Below are 18,861 nucleotides of genomic sequence, written 5' to 3' on the forward strand. Positions count from 1 at the left end.
TGGGTTTAGTAGTACCTAATTCTCCAGATACCATCCAAAACTAAACTGTCAGTGTCAGAATTATGATCTTAGGCAGAAATACTACCTTCAGTAAGAAACATGACTTACCCAATGTTTTGTGAAGTACTGTGCAGATCTTCAATGCCATATACGTGATTAATGATGAAAGAGACCCGAGTCGCCAAAGCTAATGAACTCAAATTCACTTCAAATTTGTCTCAGCTAGTGTGATGCAACGGCCATTTATATTTCAAAGAACTAGTTGTGTTTTACTGTAAACTTAAAGCCTTAAATTCTTGGCTGCTTTTGCTTATTTCGCAACCAAAGACAAAGCAGTTTATGAATTTATAATTCAGGGAAATGCTTCTCCTCAAATTGCAATGAAGTATTAGACATATCATTAGTGTTTCATCAATACAGGCAACTTTTAGAAATGATTTCCTTTTACTCAAAGTTAATGAAGAAAAGTTACACTCCAAATGTTAAAGGTGTCTTGACAAACCTTTGATAAAATTTTACAGTATCATCTCATGCTGTCAGTCTGGTTCTCAGGAGAGAGCAATATCACAAGCAAAACACAAAGCCCTGCTACAGAGCACAGATCAGATCCTTTACAGAAATTAACCTTTGGGAGTCAAGAAAGCTAGTTCCAGTTTGAAAGAATACAAGGACCCAAAATTGAAGCTAGTGTACTTGAACAAAAATTTACCTATTCTTCCTGGCTCCCCCTCACCCCACAGCATAATATTTTTCTAGATTTGCTTTGCTTGATCTCCTGCCCTCACCCTGCAAGTGTAACAATGCTACCTCTGCACAAGGTGACTGCTATAAATAAATATGCACAAGAGGAAGCTGCAGGTAGCTTCCCCTGAGGAAATCAAACATGCCCTTTTCTTCAGACCTCCTAGGCCAACCTACATTCAACCTTATACCTCAACTAATTTATGGTCTCCTGGAGAATATGTTTTATTCCTTTTTTTTTTTTTTTCTGTGTTTTGTTTTTAATTAAATTAGCAAGACAGTGGCTTGTACAAACCATCCTGTTAGCTTACTTTTTTCTACTTTCATTCTCTTTGATTCCATGAAGGCAACATTCAGTCTTTGTTCAGTGTACTCATGAAGTATATCTTCTCTTGCTGCCAGCATTTTCAGGGGATTTCTTGAAGACTGAACTCGGCGCATAGGCCTCACTGCACGTTTGTGCTCTGCTACAGAAGATATTAACCTGAAAAACAGTGTTTAAAATTATTAGTTGAGTTTCAGTTGCTAGTCAGAAGCATCTAATGACAGGAGATTGGCTTTGATTTGGAGTGTAATGTTTGTAATAAAATCAGAATCAGTTCACTGATCCAGACTGAAGAGTAGTTTCAAATATATGTAGAAGAAATGGACATGCCCAGTACTAACATATCTACTAAGATATCTACTGAAATATCTTAAAGCTGAAATTTTTGACCACCACCCCTATAGCTGCATTCAAAACAATGAAAATAGTAAATCTTACTTTGGTGCATAGGGATCAAAGATGGCATCAAAGTCCTCATCAAGGTCCAAAGGCACTGAGGAGGAAGGGAAATCCACATGGCGATAAAATTTGGAAAATGTTTCATCATCATCCAGCTTCATCACCTCTTTCACAGATTTTCCTGTAACTGTCAATACTGTCTCTGGCATCCCAGCAACTGCAGGAAAAGAACCCATGCATTAAATAACTGAATTAGAGTTTCTAACTGTAGAAGAAGTTAACAGGGTTGTTGTGGTTTTGCTTTGGTTTTCTTTGATTGATGGAATTCAAGGGAAACATGGTAGAAATGTCTGTAGGAAAAGAAATGATAAAGTGGGACCGTAAGTGCTACTGATATGCAAAGATCTTTATTACAAAATGGTTGAAAAAATGGCGAAATACAAAGTTAGGCGCTATCAAAAATGTGTTGTTTTGGTAGGATGTTATATGCATTTTATGGTCTTGTGTATTCCATGGTGCCTCTGACCAAACAAATCCTTGCCTTGAAAGATCTACTAAAACTACAAGTGGAAAGTCACTACTTGACATTAGTTAGTATAGTGCAATTATTATACAATCCTAGTGCCTCTGCTACTCAAATGTGAATGCATTTATTTTCAGTATTTGACACTACAATTCACAAAAGAATTTTTGTCATACAACATGGAAGACTAACATATAAGATGGAAACAGCTAGAGGACTCTAGACAGCTTTATATATGGCCAACAAATTGTTCAAGGTAGCTGTATGAGCTGCTACAGAAAATCAATTTTCAAAAATCAGGAAGGTGGATGAATTGTGCTTGGGAGCAGCTTAGTGTCATATCTTCAATTTAGTAAGTTTAAAAAACATTTAAAGCTGTTTCATGGTATATGTTCAATGCGGTTCAGAGTGTCTTGAGTGTATAGATTTCAGAAATTTTGCTCTCAATAAGAATGTGTACATTGTATGTGGAGAAAAAAGAAAGTTGCACTTTTTTGTATTTGTGATTTATTCTGTTGTATACGTGTAACGCAATAGTTTGTTTTTGTTTTTTGATAAAATTTAGCAAAGACTGAATCAGGAAAACAAGCTGTACAATCTGAAAGTATTGTCTGAACAAAGCAATATTCAGCTTCTGTTACCAGATATTTTAACTTAGAAGTACTTCAAGTGATTTAGTGAAGTCTGAGTGAATACATTGCCTTCTTTGGTAATTGTACTGACCTTTGTTATTCAGCCTTCCCAAGAACGACTCCAGCTTGTCTAGCTTCATATCGGATTCCAATTGCATATCAGGCCTGGCTTCAATTTCTAAGCAAAACAGAAAGCAAAACTGGTTAAGTCATGGCAAGTAAAAAAGTCTGAACTTATTTCAGCCATTTTTGTTCCTTACCTTCCAAGGGCTTTGTCACTGGAGTGGTAGACTTCTGCCTGTTACTGAAAGGGGATGCTACTGGTGTTAGTGCACTTGGAGAAGCCAGGCCTGCATAACAATAGAGAACAGAAGAAACAGTCTCACGTCAGACCGCATCTGAACAGTAAGAGAGCAAGCTATACAGGGGAAAGAGCTGAGCCTTGCCATTTCCTGCAGTCCATTATACTACCCCTGCCTCCACAAGTGTTGTATCAGTGATGTTGGGAGTGTGCTGCCCTGCCCATTCCTTAAATCAACAGCAATCTCAGAAACTGCCCCATTCACAAGAACAAAGCTATTTTCCAAGTGTCACTTGGTTTACATTTTGGACTTGAGTTCTACCCAGGCCACACGCTAGAAACACGCAACCATTCTGTACAAAAAGATGCAAAAAAAGAGCAGGGAAATTACCCGGACCCTGGTGTTGTCTCCCCTGCCTGGACCCTTCTTTAACCAAAACTATTTTTAATAAACATAGCAGGATGCATCTGACCTGTGAATACAGTTAGTCCCTGGATTAAGCAGTAATTCTTGAGCACGGCTGTTTTGTGTGTGTGTTTTTGTTTTGTTTTGTTTAGTTGTCCTACAGGATTCCCTGTATTTTTCTACAGGGAAGCAGAAAAATAGAAATGGAAGAATACTCACTATATCAAGCAAAATTGTTGGATTTGTGCTCTTCTCCCTCCTCAGTAACTATCACGAAGCAATTCATTTTCGACTCAGTAGATAAAAATCAAAGGACGTTTTTGTTCTTTTGATACAAATCTGTTGCTCTAGTAAAACAAATTGGGCTCTATGGATTTAGTGCTTCTGATTAGGTGGAAAAGCATACTGTAGTGAAGATTACATCTATTAACCATTGTTGCCTAGGTTTTCAGTGAGGGAGGAAAATGATATTTAAGCCTTCCTCTAATAGCTGTTCTCCACTTAGCCATAGCTTACTAATTACTGAGTCACATAAGTTTAAGTCATTAATTGTTCTGATCAGATAAACCAATGCTGTGCTGAGAGAAACTACACTAACCATTTTTCCACCACCTTTACTGCAAGTCCTAGCAAGTCATAATTGCCAAACACCAGCACAGATTTAAAATATAATCAAGTAGTTTTTCCATAAACACACTTTTCCCGTTACCTAAGAGACTCAATTATTCAGCAGGCTTTAAGTCAATTGGTAAAGCCTTCAACACGATGTATTTGAGAGGACACAGCTTTTAAGCAGCTCTCCCAGGACTTAATCCACAAGACCACAATGAGATCTGCTTCAGATGTTAGTCAAGAATCACCTTCTGAGTAGGACTGAAAAATTTTAAGCTGTAAGAAGCAATTAAAATACAGCATCTGTGCACCCGTATGTAACAAGGATTTAATTTTGCATTGCTTTCTCATCATCCCTTAAATTAAAAACCTATCATGATAATTTCTTCTTCTAGGCAACAAAAATAGCACACATCTGCATAAAATCCCACTCGGGCTACTTTTATTGATGTTACTGTCACTGGATTACCTTGTTTCTCCACAAGACTGATTACAGTACCTAAAGAGATCCTTTAGGTACAGAGTTAGGTACAGAGGATATTTTTCTTTTCCTATTAAGAACAAATGCTATCATCTTCTCTTCCTTTCACAAGATCAATGTATTTGGCAAAAAATCACATTTTATTGGTGACCCTCCAAAACAGGTTAGTCTTGAAACACTGATCACTAGCATCTCTCGCAGCAAAACGATGTAAGCAGCAGCTAAAGTACACTGCTAATAGATGTAATTGTCAGTATCATCTGTTTTATCTGCAAACAGAGTGTGTTCTAGACTGCAAATAGATTTACTCCCTGTTGTAATACTGCCTTCAATCCACAATATGTTTCTTGGGTGGTTGTCATAAAACTCAAGGTTCATTGTCGTGTTTAACAACCAGTTTCTTGTCACAGAGCAAACTTTATTATTCTCTAGCTACAAGAGATCAGTTTAGGTACCTTCTTCCAAAACTATCATCTTCCCAGACCCACTGCATAAACAGCTGTATTCTGCCATGGACAACCTTCACATATTTCTTTCCACTTCCAGAGAACAATTGCATCTGGAAACAGTGATGGGCTGAATTTCATGATCCCAAAGATGTCAGCATTGCTCCCATGTCACTTCTACTCCCTGGTTCTACCAGAAATCTGTTCAGTGATTTCCTGAGCCAAACACAACTCTGAAGTTGTCATCCAAAACATCATCCATAAAAATAACACATGTTTGCTAAATATTCCCAGAGATCCTAGGAGTGGGGCAAGTGCCAGCAACAGCAATGGCTAGATTTCACAACTTTTCTCTAAAAACTGCACCTGGGTTTTCAAATGAGAAATAAATAAGGAAGAATAATCCAACTGTGCCCTCTGGATTGTATTTGAAGGAAAAATGAAACACATGAACATTTTAGTGATTGATGATCACCAGCCAAGACAGATCCCTGTAACGACTGGATGGTAGTGCAGAAAAAAAATGGATCAATACCAACAGCCACAAGAAGCTAGAGAGAACAGCCTTATGGAGTGATATTTGTTTGAATATAAACAGCCCTCCTCTTGCTAAACATGGATACTGTTTCTGCTTAGCTTTAGCCTGACTTTATTTTGACTAGACAGATAAGCAGCAGCTTGTTTATATTGGGATCATTTCATCACTGACCTTTTTTAACCATTCGGCCAGCTACAGTGAACTGCGTGGAGTCATTGGCTGCTCCTTTACCCTTGGATTTCCAGGCTTCTTCTCGAGCTGTAATCAGGTGTTTTCTTTCTTCAATGGTCATTTGACTCTCCTGATTATCTGCTAGCCTCTGATTTTTAAGGGGGAAGAGAGAAAGAGATGTTTAAAAATAAGTAAACCGACCCAAATATAGCAAAGGACTGGGTGAACATTTCAAATGCCAGCTGTAGAGGCAAGAGAACAGGAGCAACAAGCTACTAAAGGAAAGTCACAGAGAGAGCTTAGTAACCCCGGCCCTTACAAGCCTCATTGTTTTGCTTCCTCATTAGACTGTGAAGATAAGGTTTTGGTCTATGTTCTTTGACCTTTTATTGAAACTACTGGCCAAGGCAAATGGCATCCCTCTAAGCAAAACAAACCATTTACTCTGGATGTGATATAATTTTCCAGACCTTGTTCTCTTGAAATGTGACTTGCTACACTACTGAGATCACTAATCTGACTTTCAGCAAATGTTTGCACGTGTGCAAATTCGCAGGTGGCACAGGGAATAACAACTAAGTGGAACCTCAGTTTGTCATTTCAGAACCACGCTCTTACAGCAACTTCATTTTCCAGGCAGGATTAGCAGCCTTATCTCTCCAGAGGCTCTTCACTTTAGGTCCTAGGTCAGTTTGCTCTTCTGAATATTTTTCCAATGACTGTGATCATTTCCCCCCTCACCTTTTTTTATGGGTCACCCTCAGCTTTCCTTGCTTTCTTTACAGAGTAGCACCCAACAGCTTGAGCGATTAGAAGCAGCTAGGAGCATTAAGCATCTTAGTGCTCTCCTAACACACAGGATTGATGGAGGTACATTAAATAGGAAGGAATTTACATTCTCAGCTGTAGTTAGGTTAGGCCAAAGAAACATTGCTTCAATGCACTTTGCTTAAAAAAGTAGCAATGTTTCTGGGATTGTACCGCACAGACATCAAACATTCTAGTGCATGGGGCTGTCAGCTCTAGAATGACTTTCAAGTTGTGTGCTATTTGACTTTTTTTTTTTCACAACTTAACTGCTAGATTTGAAAAACCACATGAAAATGTAAACCTTTAGCAAAGCACTAGCTCATACAACCACAGAAGAATTGAAATGAAAAAGAACCCAAAAGCTTGTGCATGTGAGGTAAACACTCTTCTTGGTGTCAAGATACAAGGAAGGGATATAAACTCACATATTCTTATTTATTTATTTTCCTTAAATTAACAGCACTGAAGAAATTGGCCCAAGATTAACCCTGTAAATAAAACTTTACAAGAACTGTTGTGGCTACAGGGGGCACAGGGAAACAGAGACTTTCTTACAGCTTTCAGTGTGTACCATGGGCAGCATCCATGGGGCAGAAGTGTAAAGACAAGCCAAGAAAGTGGCTTGTAGTAGTAGTACAAGCCCTTGTATTACAAGGACTAGAACCTGCAAGCCCTCCACTCCTCCCTCTAGTTCCATGTACCTCTGTAACCTTCTGCAGTAATGTTTGCACCCAATTTATCAGGAAAGGTAGTTGGGCAGCCAGACAGTATGACTGCCAGTCATGATAATCTGGATAAAACACTGAGAATTTTCCCTAGAACTCCAAAATGTTCAACAGAAATATAAAAAATGCAAGTCTATTAGAGTATTGCTTTCTCTTCCATAAAAGCCTCTGAATACTTTAAATGAAAACACTGAAAGCAACCCCTACTTGTTTTCCTCAATCTCCACTCATTCCAATGTTGGAAGCACAGCCACCTCTGGGATGAGCAGCTGGCAGAAAAAAAATCATAGCAACGCATTACAGGAGATCTGGTGAGGAACTTAACAAACACCCAACGAAACCACAAGTGAAATTTGAAACACAAACCAAATATTTTTAATTTAGCAAGGATGCTGTCTTTGATTACAATATGAAAGGAAGTGAAGAGGCAAGAAGACGTAGTATTTTATATGTTGGTGAGTTTTGTTTGTTTGTTTTCTCTCTCAAGTGATGGGGGCTTAATTTCACGTTTTCCCTCCAGAGAATACATGAAGAATGTGCAGAGCTACTGGAAATTCTGAAGGCACAGATCTGGAATGTGTCTGCATTAATCGCTGCACACATAAATTTTAAGAAAGGTCATGAGTAAATCTGGAGCAGTGTCAAAGAACAGAAGACAGTAAGTAGCTCTCTAACAGCATAAACAAACTTCTTTTTTAATGGAAGATTTAAAGCTGCTCCATTGGGCAAAACATCCTCAAGTTCCTGAAAATCAGCCTGGACGCGTGTATCACAAAACCTGAAGCAATTTCATAACAGATCTCTTCCTAATGCACAAAGACTCCCACCTTCCTCTATTAATGAACAAATGAACTTCAAAAATGATGAGCTGAATGGACAGCAAGCAATCCCTAACCCATATAACTCATCATAACAGTCCTGGTGAAAAACAAAAGCATATGCTGTGCTTAAAAGAAAGAACAATTTTCTATAGCTAGAGAACTAGTATGAGCCAAGGCAATTGTCAGTAAAAAAAATTCATAACAAATACCCTTGGTAATTGGGAGTAGTTTAAATAGCTTGCACGATTGCCAAAGGGCAGCATTTCTGGAGGAATGAGCTGGCTAAAACACATTCTGCTCAAGGGAAGATATTGTGAGAAATATAAGCCTTGCCAGTCTTCAAAGTGCAAATTTTATTTCCAAATAGGAAAAAAAATGAAGAAAGATATAAAATTAATAAAAATCTCAAATTCATACCTGTGACCTTTTGATAAAGGATGCTAGAGACTCCAATAAAAAAAAATATCAAAATAAGGAATTATTTTGGCCTATCAGGAGTAAGTAAAAGCTTTGGAAGATGCTGCTTTTCCCACTACACAGAAGTACTTATACACAACGAAACATTTGCATGTGTAATGGAAAATACATCTATGTTTTCACTGATATCTCTTGTTACAGACGAATGATAAAATCTTAAAATCAAGTTAAATACTGAAAGGGTCCAAAGAATTGGCATCCAGCAACATGAAATAATTGGCATAGGAGATGCCCCAAACACAAGCACCAATTAAAAAACAAAACAGAGCAAAACCAAAAAGAAAAAAAGCTTTGAAAATGGGAAATTGCATGGTATTGATAAAAGCTAAGATAAGAACAATCTTTAGCAGCAGAAGAATTGAAGCATGTAAGTACGGGTCATATAAGTTGCGTTTCTTTCCAGACAATCATGGGAAGACTGCTGTAAGACAATCAATAAAGAATCAAAGCACAGTTGCATAATTAATGCCATTCCACATGGCATTATGGAAAACAGGTTTAATCAAAATGGTAAGTTTGATGAGATCAAGTATGATTAAATATGTTAACACAGTTACCTCTGATTTCTTTAATATATTTGACTTAATCACAGATGACATTCGGAGCTTTTTTTGAGCAATATAAAAATATCACTGCAGCTTGCAGATTATATACTAGTTAACTGACAGAAAAAAAAATACTTCTAAACAGGACCTGGCCATGCAGTGATCTGATTCATCCCATCCCTGACCAGTATGCTTTCATGCACGTGGAAGAAAAATTATTTCTGCTGAGCAGAACCTCGGGATGACACCACCACACAGAAAAGAAGGGTGGGTGATAAAGAAAAAATAATCACATAGATTTAAAAAGAAGGTTATCAGAACAACCTGGTGAGCCAGGTTTTTAAGAGCACTATCACCTGAAAAGAGAATCAAGCAAAAAAAAAATAGCCAATTAGAAATATAGAAGAAGATGAGGAAAAACATGGAGCAGTAGTTCTGAATCAAATGAAAAAGGGATTACATACAATGGCAGCTAAGAACTGGTATCATCCGTTGTGACTGTATAAACAAGAATACTGAGGAGAGGAGGAAGATGGTGAGTCTCCATACTGGGATCTTTCTTGAAATATCTCATCCCATTTCCAGCATCTACACTTCTATCCAGGATCCCAATAGTTTTGTAAAGCTTCAGAAAAGGTCTAAAATATTTTTTCAATATTTCTGCTTTCAATCTACCTCATATTAATTCAGATGAATACATGTTCTTACTGAAGAGAGGGTTAAGAGTTAAGTTCTACAGAGCGAGAGTAATTTACATTAAAAATTACTTAAAATTGCAGTGCATTTTCCATGTTCAGACAGTTGAGAATAAAGACCACGTATTTTTTCTAAAAGAACTACTTCAAGTATGAGGAAGAGTTATAAACTCGATGTAAGAACAGCTAGATAAAGGGATTACTTTTCTTGCACTGCTTGCCTGGGCTGGCTGATGACACTGGTCTCTTCTAGCACTGCAACACATTTCTTGGGAGTAAGCACAGGTGCTCCCCTGTTTCTGCAGCATGAATTCGTGCTAAGGAAGGGCCCACATCTAGGCAGTGCTCCATTTTGTACCCTACACTTTTCTAGTCTAAGCAGTGCCACATCGGGTCACAAGAACACCATTCACAGCAGTCTGTGAGCCTGCCTTATATTTTTAAGCTTCTTTTCTTTCTTATTTCTATTTTATAAACACAAGAAATACAAGTATTGACAGTTTTCTATGTCAAGGTCTGTGTCGGCCCCTAGCTGGAGGAGTCCAAACCAAAAATGGACACTAAAAATGTATTTTTCAAAGTGGGAATCCATTTAAAACCACTGTTATGAATTATATAAAAGAGGTATGTATTTGCCTTGTAATACAAATAACTTCTCTGCTTTGGGGGCAACTGATCCTCATTTAAGATAAATGAGGTGAACAGCTATTGAAGGACTTTCTCTCTCCACAGACTGTTGAGGGGTTATTATGTTATTAAGTTAGATGATACATTTACCTTCTTGATATATAGAACTGCTACACTCCATCATGATAAAATGAACAGGTTATCTTAAGTCTAATAGTAATAAAGCCGTATTAAACTCAGAGCTTACAGAGTAAAGGTAACAATAATGATTTTCATTTGCTAGCCCAAAATTTAATTTTTGATTAAAAAAAAAATAATTGGAGTTTTTGGGAACACCCCCAAAAACTTCTATGAAAGTGAATGTGGAAATGGTAAATATCAGCAGTCAAAGTATTTTGTTTCAGTAGTCTCTACCATAATCATCATCATCTCTTCTAGCAGTGAATAACTGTTCCTTGGATTCATTACCATTACCCGTACTAGCCAGAGTGCTCCTGACGTGAGACACATGCTGTATTTTGGCGGGGGAGAATGGAGAACTGAGTGGATTCCTGGTAGTACTACCACCACAGATCTGAGCTGGGAGGCCATGCAATAAAGCAGGATTAGATTTGCATAGATCTATCAAGACCTTCCACTGAACTCTCCTTGTTTTCTTGTGTACAGCTTGCTTCTTTGCCCACTCCTGTTAGGTTTCCTTAAAGCAGCACTTATTAAGCTGGTTAATCAACTAAGAGGATTATTAATTCCCTATGTAAAAGGAAAAAAAAAAAGTCAGAATGTGTTTACTTGATATTTTTGAGCATTTAAACTGTGTGGATGTTTGCTCACCTGATTAATAGGTAGAAAAGGATGAAATTTATGGACAGCAGGTATAACAGGAGAGTAAGTAGAAGCATATACAGGTTCCTATGAGAAGGACAGAAGCAAAGTAAAGGAATTAGAAAAGAACTGGACTGCCAGAGATGAAGATGGGGGAAAACAGACTCATTTTCCCCAGGGTCTTGAGATGAAGTAAATCTCAATCTTTTAATCTTCTAGAAGCATTTTCCCTCTTGGAAAGCCAGAGACCAAAAAATGTTTTTGTAACACAACAGCATGTTCACCAAAGCCACTCCATGCAAGAATTAAAGATATTAGTAACAACATCACTACAGGTCAACACAACACTAATCAGCCCAGTCAGGAGATGTACATTTTGTATGCTGGTAATCTTTATCACTCTGCTTTCATGCACCAGTAAAGTGATGAACCATGTCAGCCAAGATGGGAACAATTCTGCAGCGAGTTTAATCAACCAACAAGCCACCTACATTCAGGACAAAAGGAAAGAACATTTACTAAAACTGAGATACTCAAAAACCATCTGGAGGGAAGCACTAAGCCCACAGCGCTTAGCAAAGGTGAATTTACCATTCTAAACAAAGCCTACGAATAACCCCTGCCTCAGAGCTAGGCTTACCCAAAGCTGATTAAGACATGGCTTTAACAATGATAATTCTTCTTCCTTTCTCTAGGTTAATACAGAACATTGCACAGCATGGGACAACTGCAGCCCGTTGGAGTGGCCTAAAATGAAGCCTAGCCATTAAAGCTTCAGCTGTGATTAGCACTGGGTACAAGCACTTGGTGGCTGCCATATCTGAAATGGAGAAAACTATTACCACAGGAGGAGACTAATGTTTTGCCTAAAGGTCACTTTTTAAAGGCCTACCCCCTTTAAGATTTTTATACGCTTCATCTCTGAGTAATTTGGAATTGACTGCTCCGTCCTGGCCTTTAACACCAGTACTGAGCTGCAATACAAGCTTGCCATAAGAATTAAGTGCATTTCAAATGTCATTCACTGCTTCAGTGCTACTGCGGTGCAGCTGGTAATCCCATTAATCAGGGACATCGTTAAAATGGCCAGCTATAAAACAGGAATCTTCATTCCAGTAAGTCCCACTGTTTTGATACTAAGACTTTAAAGTTAGTTATGTTTTCTACACAGAGAAAAAAAATATACTGAATCCAAAATATTTTTCCAAAATAAAATGGATTCTTTTCTAAGACGTTCCACAGCCTACAGTTGTTCCCCTGACGATAGAGCAATTCTTTAAGTTGTCCAAGTATGTTTTAGCGTACATGTAAGTAATTTAAGAAGTCTCACATCTTCCAACAGATTTTCCTCCTATATGCAGCAATCATTAAAACAGATGCTGGACCTCCGTGTAAATCGCAACTTCCCCCCCCCCCCCCAAGTCTCTATCACTTTGAGTTAATTCCTTATTCTACTTTTTCCCCATTTTAAGTTTCTCTGTCAGCTTTTCCATGAATTTTATGGCTTTTCTACAGTTTAGCCCACATATAAATGATTGTAACACCTTTAGAGAAATATCTCAACATGAATACAACCATGAAGAAACATTTTGACTAGAAGAGATCAAACAGCACTACTTAATGTAGCTATTTTATTAATATTAATATTTCAACTTTTGTTGATTACAAGAAATCTAAATGTATTCTGATAACTTCTATTTTATATAGCTATGCTTCAATAAGCAAACCTCTAGAATGAGTTAAACAACTTTTCTAAAGACAAAAAAAAAAAATCCTAAAAAGGTGAACTTGACCACATTAAGAACAGTGACATACAGCATCTAGAAAAACTTCTGTCATGCCCTGCTGGTTAACAATAATGCCTGAAGTGTACACACTCTTGCTGCCAATGCATGACTGCTGTGTGTGGAAACTGTATTTTAACTAGCTCCAAACACAGTAGTCAATTCAGATCCTGCACTTTTATTGCAAATTTAGCAACAGCAAGCAGTAAATTTCTGAAGTACATTATAAAGAGGCTCTTCTACAAGTAGGTACTTCTGTGGCATGCTGCTTTGTGGTCCTCACAGGGTAATAGCCACCACACTGAAGAATTATAAATAGCAATATTTCCAGATGTGAGGACATCTGACAGTGATGTGTTGGAAGCAGTGTGGTCGATGTGGACAAAGCTCTACATTATTTGTCACACACGTAATGAATCAGCATCACAAATATCAATACAGTTGTGTCTGACAAAACTACTGACATTTTTTTCTTATATATTCAAGATTTCACCCACATTTTGGCAGAAGTGCAAAAATCCTCTGGCTCAGGCTCTAAATGGCCAAGAGCTAACATGAACCAACACAGTGGGTGACCCTGTGTCACAGAAGCTCCCACTGCTAGCATTGTCACATCAAAGCTCGAACCCTTCAAGCACTTCATGCTCTCTTACTTTAAAAGCCTAACTTGTGCTGCGCTGAGTGGTGTTGCTGCACATGGTAGCACAACAGGGAGGATATGGGGGCCAGGGAGTAAAAAGAGAGAACAAAGGTTTCATCTCTGTCTAAATCTTGGCAGCTGCTTAAAGCTTTTTCTCAGCTCCATTGTCTTTAGCTACAGAACATTTGTAATCTGATCTCAACAGTTGTCATTTTGGAGACTAGCCTGTTAAAAATGTGACCACAACTTTGCTTTCCTCAGTGAAACAATTTGTGCTTTAGGACATCTTCAAACTTGCAACTGAATTTGTGAGCAAGTCCACACAGCAAATAGAAAACAAAACCCATAGACCAAACTGTAAAGATCAGTTTGCTTCATTTTCTGTACAGTTAACACACAACCATTGATGGGCTGCAAGTTGAGGCACAGATTTATCCTCAATAAGGACAGACTGTAACAACACCTTTTTTGTAATATACCAATGGAAGAAGGAGTCTTTTTATTGCTTGCTTACCAATACTACTCAATAGAAGCAGTATTTTCACAACTAAATGATTAGATCCCAAGATTATTGTTCCCAGTAGTAAAATTTATAATACCAATTTTATCTCTGCTTGTCCTCTGTGGAAAAATTCCTTGAAAAATTAAATGCTTTTGGAACAGCCATTTTATTTAACACTGTCATTTTTGAAATACTAGACTCTGCAGAGAATTGAGTCTACATTAGTTTGAACTGGGAGTCCATTCTTGAAGCAAATCTCTCAATAATCCATCCACACCTTCCTACCCATCTCCCGCTCTACTCACTAACACTAACAAGACAGATAAAATCCTTGTCCAGGGGGTTCTGGCCATCCACAAACACCAAAGATCATGCAAGATAACCAAGGGTCAAACGACTCATGGATGCTCTCACACCTGCATTTCCTTAGTGCTTCTAGGATCCAAAATTATTGCTCAGAATAAGCATATGCACAGAGACAACACACCTTTAGGGACATTAAATTCTTCCAAGAACCCTTACTAAAGAAAACAATTCAAGTCTTAAGCCAGTTTCGCATACCTTGGTGTGTGTGTGTAGGAAAACCTTAATCATTATACCTGTAAACATTCCAGAAGCCTTACAGGCCCACTTACTGCTTCGCAATCTGCTGATGTGAAGGCATTCTGACCAATACTGTATGCACCAAGACAGTGAAGACATTCTTGTTTGAAGAGCTCTTATGTTGGGAGAATTGTTTTTCAAACATGTCTTTAAACAAAAGGAGTAGCAAGAGCTAGTAGCTAATATTAGGCATGCCTATCTTGTTGGATGCATCATCAAAGCTGAAGCATTTCAAGCAATATGTTTTTTTCAAAAAAAAAAAAAAAAAGGATAGAATTACCTTCTTCAACAGCTGCTCAACTTCTTGCATTTGTGCACTACGATCAGTGGCAGACACTTTTGCATACTCTTGCTTTTTGCTGAGCCTGCTCTTCCAATCTTCTTCACCACTCTTCTTCAGCAATGCCAACCTAGAAGAAAAAACATGCCAACATAGTATCTTTAAACATTATAGCTCCCATTGCCCTTAGAAACTACCCTTAGTACTTCGCTAATGATGCATTCAAGAAAATCTGAAATTAAGTTTTCTAGCTAACCATAGTTATATACATTTTGTAGACATACACAAAGCTCACTAATGAACAACAAGCCTTTACTGAACACATCAAATGGGAATCATCTGACAAAACACAGACATCTAGTCTGAGACAGGCACTCCAGTTAATTTGTACAGGCAGTGCAAATTGCCAATACAGTCAAGAGAGGCCAGGGTATAATGAAGATCATCCTGAAGCAGACATATAAAGAGGTTAGATGAATCACTGCTTTCTTCCCCTCCTTGTCAATAAGGCACAGAGATTGACTAGCTCAGCTATGGATGCTTATGCTGTAGATGTCCAAAGTTAATGAGATAAATCCTATCACTGGTGTTTATTGTAGTCATTAAAAAAAAATAAAACAAATTTTATTTCCTTTAAAACCCAAGAAGGAAGAGGTTTATTAAGAGCAGGCAGACATCAATTAGGTCTCATCAGGCACATCAAATGATAACTTTGCAGTTAATGCTTGGACTACAACCCTGATGACTGAAGTTACTATCAGACTGCTAGGGATCATTTAATATCTCCTTGCTCATTTCAGGCATTGCTGTCATATAAATTAGTAGTACCAATGCACTAACAACTTGGTGCTACTGTACTACAGCTGTGAAGCCCATCTGCAAGATTCAACTGGTTTAAATGAAGCCTTATATTTAAAATGTAGATTACCATTAATCTCAGTTAAGCATGATCTTGTAAAAGCACTATTTTGTAATCTTAAGTAAAATTCTAAATACAGCACAAATGGATGCTGACTGGCCCAGTGGGCACAGCACATAGACTTGTTTTGCTGGAATTAGAACCTATCTCTCAATACAAACTCTGAGGTGATTAGTTTTGGGGGCAGAGGAAATCAATTTGGAATATAAGGTCCACAGAGACGTGATCTTCAGCTTACCTCCCTCAAAAAATAATATTTGTGTGAATTTTCTAGCTAAGAATGGTTTCTGAAAGCATTTCTTAAAAATGTGCATCTGTAGCACTTGTGCAAACATTTGCAGTGGTCCACTAAGTCATTTTTATTTTAGTTGAATTGTTAAATTTTGTTACATAACCTTTTTTTTTTTTTTTTTCTTAATCTAGGGCATTTCAGTAAGGATTATACCAAGACCCTTAACCCTATTACTATTTGTACAGGTTCAGTAGGTTGTCAACTTATCTCCATCACAAGACATGAAGATGTGCTTTCAGAGATGTGATTACTGTACAAGTTTTGTCCTGAAACTATGAAAAGGAAGAGACAGGACTGTTTCAGGCAGTTGCTTCTTGCAAAAATCCAGGCAGTGTAGCCATGCTACTGACATCCTCAAGAAAACCCAATTGGCCCTAAGGCAGTCAGCTGAGAAAAACTGAAGACAGTAAATCCAAAGAATACAATGGCAGTAAGAATGCTGTGTTCAAGAAAACAGTTGTTTCCTCTCTTTCTCTTCCCGCCCATGCAGACAGTGCTGGCAAGCTTCACATTGCCTGGCTGCTTTGTACCTAACAGCACTGCATGGGTAGGGGTGAAGAGGACTCAGAATGAAGAGTTGAGGCCATGGTCATTGTTTTCAGAACTTCCACAAGATTTCAATGCCCAGAACTTATCTGCTGAAGTACATCCATGCATGTGTGAAACTGCGAAGGAGACCAAGATTGGACCGCACAGCTTGCCACCACACAGCTGAATTATCTTCAATAGTCACGTTCTCTCAGGTCAGCTTTGCTTAAAACGATCTGCACTAATTGAAGCTGGAAGGTGTTTTGATCAGCTTTAGCCTAAAATGGGTTTGTTTTTAAAAATGTCCACAGCTGCACAGCATAGCAGGCAGAAAAAATCTGCCCTGTTTTTTGACCCTGTAGTTTGACATTACTGAAGGGTATCTGCCCTTGACCTTTGGCACAAACAGCTTGGCAGATCAGGAAGGGGAAATCTCTAATTCTGAGACTGTTTCTTTTGTCTCTGGAGACTGTTCTCTTCTTCGTCATAAGGATGGATTCATCCTCCACTTGTATATGCAATGAAAGAACTCATTCCTACAGTAAGGTCATATGTTTGTCTGCCTCAAGTAATTAACACTTTTAAAGAAATGGGCATGCCCAGCATGCCCTTGAAAACTTCACTGCTGCACAAAACCTAAAGCCATGCATTTGTCTCGAACCATGGAAACAGCAATAAATACTGACCACCTTGACTCAATAGCCTTTGGAGGGCATCCTTTTGTATAAATAAAGCTGCAAGAAATGCTGAACTGGATCACACAAGCAGGCCCACCAGATCAGTAGCTTAACTCTGAGAGCAGACAGCAACTGATTCTTTGAAAAGTTTGGGGAAAAAAATTAAAAAAAAAGAATTTGGTGGTCTAACCCTTGGATTTGTTTAAGGCCTGCTGCCTACTAGTTTCATTGCATCTCCAGTTTGATTCATTATTCACCTTCATAGTTCTACTCATACAGCTTCCTCCTTTGCATCCCAAAGTTCATTTTCCAATCTGAAAAATAGGTTTTACCCTGTTCTTGAAAGGAAAATCTTTACTATATATCTGACCATCTTTGTCAGCTTGCCTAGTGTCTTTTTTTTACCTGCTACTCAGACAAAATGATCCAGAGGTGTCAGGATGGAGTCAAAATAAAGTAAAAGGTTTCAAAAATGAAGGAAAAATGTCAGATTAGTACTGAGGGCAAATGCAAGCAAGATTCCAACAGTGGTTTTGCCTAAATAAGGAGCATTGTCTGAAAAGCCTTGGCAAAAGCCCAGGCAAAAATGAAAAGAAAAAAAAGACATCTTACTTCTGTGGCAATCTTTTAGTATCTTTGTTGCTAGTGTCATCCTTGAGATGACACGAACTGGACACAGATTTGGCTTTCACATGGACTCCGTTGGCTGCACTTGACCAGCTCTTTTTAGCTGCCTTTCAGATGCCTGGAGGCCAATTTGAGTGCAGTAATACAGACAGGAAACCGGTGGTCAAAGAGTTCATATATTCACTATATACGTGTCCTAGGCTACAGAAGGTCTTGTTCTGGCATCCATTCATCAAAAAAAGGTTGAAACTAAAGTTTAGATTGGGTTTGTCCTGACAAGGACTGAACGAAGGCTGGAGGTCCACCAGCAACTTATGTGTAGTTTTTGAATATCATTTTCATGGTGTACAGCTGACTTCTGAAGAGGAGCAGGCAGGGTGGCTTTCGAGAAACTCTGGTCTCCGTAAATGTACAAATACAGGTAGCTACACGTAAATGACACTCCGTTCAAAGTCCTCCAAGACATTCCTCTTCCTGAAGGCCTCTCCCAAACTCCTAATTTGTCTAGCTGAATACAAGACAATTATAAAAAGGTTTCCAGCACTCATATATAACACGTCAGGGGATTGGTCCTGTCTAACAAAAAACACAGCCTACTGTAAGAGATGAGCCTTTGTTCCCTCTCACCTCCGAGTGTCATGTTTGCAGAAGAGAGGATAGGCATATATTCTTTCTTTAAAAATCACGGTTTTCATTCTTCCATAAAATATAGGTAATTTTGAAAATGCTAGGTATGCACTCACCCCACAAGGATAATACTACTTCAGTGAAATAAGTCTGTGGAAAATCACTTTCATCCAGACCAACATGCATGCATCCTGCCCAAATATCATTACATCTGTGGAAAAGCTGTTCTTCCATAAGGTGAAAGAATGTCTGACACAGCCAGAAAAATCCACTGGATGGGAAGAT

General features: G+C 38.2%; 1 protein-coding gene across 19 annotated transcripts in view; it reads right to left on the reverse strand.

Moving 5' to 3' along the window:
* The window catches only part of SVIL (supervillin), a 135,832-nt gene that overhangs the window by 17,039 nt on the left and 99,932 nt on the right, over positions 1-18,861 (reverse strand). For 16 of the 19 annotated variants that reach the window (XM_068673613.1, XM_068673609.1, XM_068673610.1 and 13 more), the window contains 7 exons: positions 14,907-15,036; positions 11,107-11,184; positions 5,576-5,723; positions 2,881-2,970; positions 2,712-2,798; positions 1,505-1,682; positions 1,053-1,225 (listed from right to left, as the gene is read on the reverse strand). In XM_068673613.1, the coding sequence (XP_068529714.1) occupies positions 1,053-1,225; positions 1,505-1,682; positions 2,712-2,798; positions 2,881-2,970; positions 5,576-5,723; positions 11,107-11,184; positions 14,907-15,036 (884 nt within the window). The remainder of the gene's footprint in view (positions 1-1,052; positions 1,226-1,504; positions 1,683-2,711; positions 2,799-2,880; positions 2,971-5,575; positions 5,724-11,106; positions 11,185-14,906; positions 15,037-18,861) is intronic. The other 3 variants (XM_068673618.1, XM_068673617.1, XM_068673605.1) reach the window with 1 other exon arrangement.

Source organism: Anas acuta, chromosome 2 (assembly GCF_963932015.1).
Source record: "Anas acuta chromosome 2, bAnaAcu1.1, whole genome shotgun sequence".
In the NCBI taxonomy this organism is placed as follows: Eukaryota; Metazoa; Chordata; class Aves; order Anseriformes; family Anatidae; genus Anas; species Anas acuta.